General features: G+C 63.2%; 1 protein-coding gene across 1 annotated transcript; it reads left to right on the forward strand.

Annotated features, from left to right (window-relative positions):
* The first annotated feature begins 770 nt into the window (after positions 1-770).
* FOXA2 (forkhead box A2) lies at positions 771-7,273 on the forward strand. Its single transcript, XM_081997689.1, has 2 exons — positions 771-1,356; positions 1,907-7,273. The coding sequence occupies exons 1-2, from the start codon at positions 1,270-1,272 to the stop codon at positions 3,167-3,169; spliced, it is 1,350 nt and encodes a 449-aa protein (XP_081853815.1). The 5' UTR covers positions 771-1,269; the 3' UTR covers positions 3,170-7,273.
* Positions 7,274-7,549: the final 276 nt, after the last annotated feature.

The raw sequence follows: 7,549 nt of genomic DNA on the forward strand, positions 1-7,549 counted from the left end.
GGCAGGCAGGGACGCGGCCGGGGGAGGCACAGCCCCGGCCCGGGGGGCGTGGAAGTGGGAGGGAGCCCCCCGCTCCCTCCCGGCGGGGACGGAGCCGCGCTCGGTGTCCCCTCCGCCGGCTGGACCCCGCCGGGGGCCGCAGCGCCGATGGGGCGGGCGGCGGAGCCGGGTGGGTTTTGGAGCCGGGTGATTTTTGTCGTCCGTCTGTCCGTCCTTCCTTCCCCCCTCCGAAGGCTGCCGGGGCGTCTGGGCAGCGGGAGCGGCAGCCCTGCCCCGACGGCGCCCACCGGGACCCCGCAGCGCCCGGCCCGGCGCCGGGGGAGCCCCCGGGCCCCCGACGGCGCTTCTCCCGCGCCGCCCGCCGCGCCCCCCGTCCCCTCCCCTGCCCGCCCCCCCCCGTTTGTTTTAGTTACGAATTTGTTGTAGGTACCTGAGCCGGAGCCCGGGGAAGAGCCGGAGCGGCGGCGGCCGGGGCCCGCCGGTGGGGCAGAGCCGGGGCACGGCCGTGCGGGCGGCGGACTGAGCCCCGGGGGCTCCGCCTGGCCGCCGTGGGGAGAAAAGGTGCGTGGGGCTGGGAGCTGCCTCCCGTGGGGGCTGCGGGGGGGGGGCGAGTGCCCCCCCCCCCCGGGTTGCGGGGGGGGCTGGAGGGCAGCTCCCGTCGGGGATGTTGGGGGGTGGGGTGGGGGGGTGTGCGCAATGGAAATCGGCTCCCGCAGGATCCCCCTGCAAAGTCGGGGGGAACCCGGGTACGGGGGGGTTGGGGAGCGCCCCGAGGTGCTGCCGGGCCCCCCGTGCTGAGCGGCGGGGTGCGGAGAGGTGCGCGGGGGACCGCGGAGGAGCCTCTCCCGCCTAGGTGTGAGCTGATTATTCAAATGGGCAGCCGAGGACCTGGGGATTGGAGGCTCGCCCGGCCGCTCCGTGCTATATCACTCGGGCACCCACGTCACTGCAGCACTTGTCCTCCTCTTCCTCCTCCTCCTCTTCTTCCTCCCTCCTCCCTCCTCCTCCTCCTCCGGCTCCTCCATCGCCTCCGGGCGACTCTTCGCCGCGAAGCACTGCGAAAACCCACCCAAGGAGCAGCAGCGAAAAAAAAAACCCCAGCCCCAGCGCCGCTCGATCCCCCCCCCCCCTTCCTCCCTCCCTCCTCTTCCTCCACCTCCAGAGGCTCCGACGGAGGGGAGGGAGGGCTGGGGACTTTTTTTTTTTTTTTTTTTTTTTTTGGGTTGCTCTCTGTCGTCGTTTGTTGTGGCTGTTAAATTTTAAACTGCCATGCACTCCACTTCCAGTATGCTGGGAGCGGTGAAAATGGAAGGCCATGAGCACACGGACTGGAGCAACTACTACGGGGAGCCCGAGGTAAGGAAGGGAGCGGGGGCTCCGCCGCCCCTCTCCCCGGCCCGCCCCGGCCCCGGACGGGGTCCCCCCGCCGTGCCAGCCCCGGGGTAAGATTAACTTCGCCTGCTGCGGGCAGGGGTGCGGGCAGGAGCGCGGCGGCAGCGCGGGGGGGGGATCCCGGGGTGTCCCCGGGGCAGCGGGGTGCTGCCGGGCGGCGGTTCGCTGTTCCCTCCCCCCCGCCCCGACCCCACCAGGTATTTTTCTCGCGCCGGGGAGGGATGACCCTTCTCCTCCCTCCAACTCTCCCATTTCCAGGATGGATCCGCCGATCCTGCTGCCGTCCCGACTCTTTCTTCATTTTATATAGATATACATATTTGTTTTTCATTAAGGAGAAAAACAGCCCCGCCCCGCGGGGCGCGGAGCCCCGGGGCTGCAGAGGCTCTCGCCGGTGGCTGTCCAGGCTGGAGGTGTCCCCCCGCCGCTCGCCGGGCTGTCCCCGACGGGGCTGCCTGCCTGCCTCCTTCCCGTCCCCCCCAATCTCCCTCCTCTCTCTTGCTTGCCCTTGCAGAGCTACTCCTCGGTGAGCAACATGAACGCGGGGCTGGGCATGAACAGCATGAACACCTACATGACCATGTCGGCCATGAGCACCACGGCCAACATGACGGCCGCCACCTCCATGAACATGTCCTACGCCAACACGGGCATGAGCCCCTCGCTCACCGGCATGTCCCCGGGCGCGGGGGCCATGGCCGGCATGGGCTCGGCCGGCGTGGCAGGGATGGGCGCCCACCTGAGCCCCAGCATGAGCCCCATGGGGGGCCAAGCAGGCTCCATGAACGCCCTGGCCCCCTACACCAACATGAACTCCATGAGCCCCATCTACGGGCAATCCAACCTCAACCGCTCGCGGGACCCCAAGACCTACCGGCGGAGCTACACGCACGCCAAGCCGCCCTACTCCTACATCTCCCTCATCACCATGGCCATCCAGCAGTCGCCTAACAAGATGCTGACGCTGAGCGAGATCTACCAGTGGATCATGGACCTCTTCCCCTTCTACCGCCAGAACCAGCAGCGCTGGCAGAACAGCATCCGCCACTCGCTCTCCTTCAACGACTGCTTCCTCAAGGTGCCCCGCTCCCCGGACAAGCCGGGCAAAGGCTCCTTCTGGACGCTGCACCCCGATTCGGGCAACATGTTTGAGAACGGCTGCTACCTGCGCCGCCAGAAGCGCTTCAAGTGCGAGAAGCAGCTGGCCGCCAAGGACAGCGGTGGGGCGGGCGGCGGGGCGGGCGGCGGGGGCAAGAAGGGGCCCGGGCAGCCCCCCAGCCAGCCCCTGGGGGAAGGCAGCTCCTCGGGGGGCTCCGAGGGCTCGGCCGGCGCCGAGTCCCCGGCCAGCGCCTCACCGTGCCAGGACCACAAGCGCGCCCTGGCCGACCTGAAGGGCACGCCGGGGCTGAGCCCCGGGGAGCCGGCCGCCTCGCCGGCCCAGCACCTCCTGGCCCCCCCGCACGCCGGCCTGCCCCACGACGCCCACCTCAAGCCCGAGCACCACTACGCCTTCAACCACCCCTTCTCCATCAACAACCTGATGTCCTCCTCCGAGCAGCAGCACCACCACCCTCACCACCACCACCACCACCACCACAAAATGGACCTGAAGGCCTACGAGCAGGTGATGCACTACTCGGGCTACGCCTCGCCCATGCCCGGCAGCCTGGCCATGGGGCCCGTAACGAACAAAACCGGCTTAGAGTCCTCCCCTTTAGCCGGAGAGACTTCTTACTACCAAGGTGTGTATTCCCGGCCCATCATGAACTCCTCCTAAAAGGGGTGAGGGGAAAACCTCCCCTGGCGAGGGGGGAAAGCCCCCCGTAGCCCCGCGCAGCCCCCCTAGCAGAGCGACGGACAATGAACGCTGTCGAGCACGGTACATATACATATATATATCTCTATTTTTTGGTTGGTTGGTCGGGTTTTTTTTTTTTCCGTTTGGCTCCAGATGTTTGCATCCGTTCGGGAAACAGCAGCCGTGTGTCTCGCAAGCGTCTCGGCCTGCGCCGAGGGCAGGCGTGTTGGTCATCGCCCCCACCCCGGCCCAAAGCCACCCGTGCCCGGGGGGGTGGCTGCGATTCCCTTTGGTTTGCCTTGTGGGGTGGTTTGTTTTGGCGGGGAGGGGCGGCTTGGGGGCGAGGGGACGGGGAGAGGGGGCTTTCTGTTGGGCTTTTTTTTTTTTTTTCGTTGTCGTCGCAAGGAGGTATAAATATATCTATTTTTTTGTGTGGAAGTGATGGGGAAAAAAAACAAACAACAAAACAAACCACAAACAAAACGAAGCCCTCCTTCAGTGTGAAACCCACGCTAGTTTTGAATCCGAGGACCAAAAGTCTTGTAACGTTGTAAAAAAGGGGGAAAGACGGGAGGGGGGGGGAGAAAAAAAAGAGAAAAAAAAAAAAACCTACGAAAAAAATTTTAAAAATAAAAAAAAAAAGTCAGGATAGATCGTTGTAATTGAAGCAAACGCTTGATGTTACCGGGAGAGTAAACTACTTGGATCTGATTAATTTATCGTTTCTGTATGCTTTATTTATGGCTTATAAATGTGTATTCTGGTAGCGACTAGCCAGATTTTCACAGAAATATATTAAAGTGTTATTGGCGGTTTTTTTCCCCTGCATCTCTGTTCCGCCGGGACTCGCCCGTCTCCTCCGAGCCTCGGCCCCCACCGAGGGGCTCGGCCCGATGGGGGACCCCCGCCCGGCTCGGTGTCCCCCCGCAAAGCCTGTGGGTCGGGAGAGGGGTTTCCCCCCGCTTTGGCCGCAGGAGCCGCAATCAGCGGGCAGCGTTAATTAATTGGGGAGAGGGGAATTGGGGCTGGGAGAGGCCAGCGCATCCCCGCCCGTCCCAGGGCGGGCCGGGGGGACACGGCGGGACTTCCGCGGGGTGGGCAGGGGGAGACCGGCGGCGGAAAAAAAAAAAACCCAAACCGGAGAGCTTTTTATTTTGCCTTTAAATACGGCCCGGCCTCGGCAGCGGACCCCCCCGGCCGCCCCACCGACACCCCCGGGCAGCCCGGCCGGGCTTATTTCCATGTATTCCCCCCCCCCGTAAATGCCCGGCTTCCCAACCACTTGTTGTTTTTCCCACGCGTTTACGGCAGTCATAGATGTTGCTTCCCGAAATAACATTCAAATCCTTCTTAAAATTCCGCATTGTCCGCGGGAAGAGAAAAGGGGAGAGGGCGGCGGCGGCGGGGGGGCGGGGGGGGGGGGAAGAGAGAAGGCAAAAAAAGACCAAACCAAAAACCAAAACCCTCCCAAAAACAAAACCGGGCTCCAGCCAGAAATCTGCCCGTCTCTGTCGGGCAAGGACACACACGTTGCGAACCGAGGCGTGCAATGGGTTTCATTAGCACATAAAAGGCTCCCGCGGGGAGGGGGCACGGGCGCGGGGGTCCCGCCGGTGTGGGGCTCTGTCCCCCTCCCGCCGCGCCCCGGCCCGGCAAGGTGCCGCTCGGTCCCCCCTCCCGGAGCAGGTCCTTCCCCCTCCGCCACCACCCTTGTTTTTTTGGGTCTTTTTTTTTTTTTTTCCCCGTTTTTCTTTTTTTTTTTCCCCTTCCCCTAGGCTGGCTCACGCCGAAATGCGAAGATGGGGACTTGAGGAAAAGGGGGTAAAAAAAAAAAAAAAAATCCCCACGCTAGACGTTATTTCTTTTTTCTCTACACCCCCCGGCATTTTTCTCCCCACACAAGTCGCCCGCCCCCCGGCCTCGCTGCAAGTGCGTTCCGCTCCCCCCGGTTTAAGCAACCGTGATCTGTGAATAAACAAAGTCAGTAAACAAGGGGAAAAAAAAAGAAAAAAGAAAAAAGGAGGGGGGTGGTGGAAATCTAGATCCAAATTCCAGGAGGGTAAACTTTCAACACCACGTCATACTTCAGCAAATTTACACAGATATTATATTGCGTCCCTTTCCTTCCCCCCCCCTCCGCCCCGCCGCCTCTCCTTTTGAGCCATTGTGCTTAACTGAATTTTATAAAGCTGATCGATATCTGGGTAAAATATTCATTTTTAAACTAGCGGGCAGCGGAATCTTTGCTTTGCACTAGAGGCAACGGCAGCGGCAGGAGCTCCAGCCCCGGCCCCGGCGGGGACGGCCCCGGCCCCAGCCCCGGCCCTGGCGGAGCGGAGCGCAGCGGAGCGGAGCGGGGCGGGCAGAGCCGGCGCCCCGGCCGCAGGTAGGTGACACGGGCCGCTCCTACCCCGGCTTCTCCTTCTATTTTAACACCCACCTTCATCCCTCCCTCCTCCTCCTCCTCCTCACCTCGCCCGAGAGCCGGCGGGGAGAGTTGGGGCGAGGGAAAGGCGGGGACCGGGGGGTGTGCGCGGGGGGGGCGATGCTCCCCGCCGCCTGCCCCCCGGGGTTTTTGGGGGGACCCCCCTTTCCCGACCGAGGACCCGTTTTAGTAAGGAAAAGCGCAGTGCGGAGCAGCGGAGGGGAGAAAAAGGGGCGTTATTTGGGGATGCGGGGGGCAGCCCGGGCGGAGTGGGGCGCGGCCGGCGCCAGGGGGGCTCGGGGCCCGTTCCTGCCTGTCCCAGCACCCAAACCCCTCTCTGGGGGGCTGAGTCGTTGTGGGGCTGGGAGAGGGACGGGGAGGCGCCGGGCCAGGCTGCCGCCCCGCTCCGCCGAGCCGGGTACTTGCCTTTTCGTTTGTTACTAATTTTTTTTGTCTTTTATTCCCCTCCTCTTTTTATTGCTTTTTTTTTTTTTCCCCCCTCTCGTTGTCCTCCCCGGCTCCGTGGCACTCTTTTGTTTCGGGCTGGGAACAACCACGGCGTGTCCACGCCGCGGAGGGGCATTTCTCCCGTGCTCGTGTCACCGGGGAAGCGCCGCTGCCCGTCCCGCTGCCGGTGCCGCTGCCCGTCCCGCTGCCCGTCCCGCTGCCGGTACCTGGGGGCAGGGCACGGCCTGAGCCGGCAGGACCCGGCCCGGCTGCCTCTACCCGCGTGGGCACAAAAAATAGGGGATGAAAAAAAAAAAGAAAGAAAGGAAAAAATACCCCCCCGTCCGTATTCCCTCGAAACCGGGAGTTTCCGAGGGTACGACGGCCCTTCCCCGGGCTCGCCCGCTCTGCTCCGGACGCGGACACGAGTGGCATCGCCCAGGCGGAGAAGGACCGGGGCCGCGGCCCCCGGGACGCTTCCCGCGGGGGGGCGTGGGGCTCGAGGAGGGGACAGGCGAGGACAGGAGCGGGAGTGTGCGTGTGCGTGTCCGTGTGCGTGTCCCCGGCCCCGCGCTGCTATGACAGGTTACATCTCCGCGGCGAGAGGGGAAGGCGCGCGGCGGCTAATGGGCTCTCAATAATTCATTAACAGCCCGGCCCTGCTCGTAATGCAGCTCTGCGCGCTCGCCAATTACTCGTCATTAAACGGCTGTCACCCGCGCGGGGAGGGGGACGCGAGTGGGAAGGGCCCGGCCCCGCGGCACCCCCGGAGCATCCCTCCCGGGTGTCCTGTCCCCCGCCGGGCCCCGTTTCGGCCCTAAATTCCCCCAAATACAGTTTCATTTTTCGGCGGCATCCGACGGCGCGGCCGGCCTTTGCCCGGGGAGGGGGGGAGGCAGGTTTTTTTAATTATTCGGGCCCCTAATGACATGCAGCGATGGCTCAAACGACATCAGAGCACGCAGGCGGTGGCACAGGCGGTGGGCAAGCCCGGCGTTGTCCCGCTGGCCCAAGGAGGGCTGGCCGCCCGCTCCCCAACGCCCCCCGAAAGCCGCCCGCTCCCCGGGGTAACGGCGGTGCGGGCAGCTGCCTGCCCTGCCCGCGCCCGCCGGCAGGACTGCAGGCAAAAGTACATTTATTGATGATTAAAAAACCAAAAAACAACAACAACGACGACAACAACAAAAAAACCCACCAAAAAACTAACCCACAAACCGGACAACTCGGGGATGAGATGAGTCTAATTATTGCTGGTTCTAAAAAGAGCTGGAACACCCAAGTAGGGCTTAACTCGTCTCCTGGGAGACTGATGGAGCCCTATTTTACAAGCTGTAATTCTGCTTTAGACTATTGCAGGCTAAAGGCAGTTCACACTATCCTCTTTCTTCTAGAAATAGTCCTAATCCTATATTTCGGCCGGGTAAAGTCCGCTTCTGCTCCGCACTAGATTAATCCAGAAACCACATAAAACCAGGCAGGGGAAGAGG

The sequence above is a fragment of the Phaethon aethereus genome (assembly GCF_964289735.1).
Source record: "Phaethon aethereus genome assembly, chromosome: 3".
NCBI classification, from domain to species: domain Eukaryota; kingdom Metazoa; phylum Chordata; class Aves; order Phaethontiformes; family Phaethontidae; genus Phaethon; species Phaethon aethereus.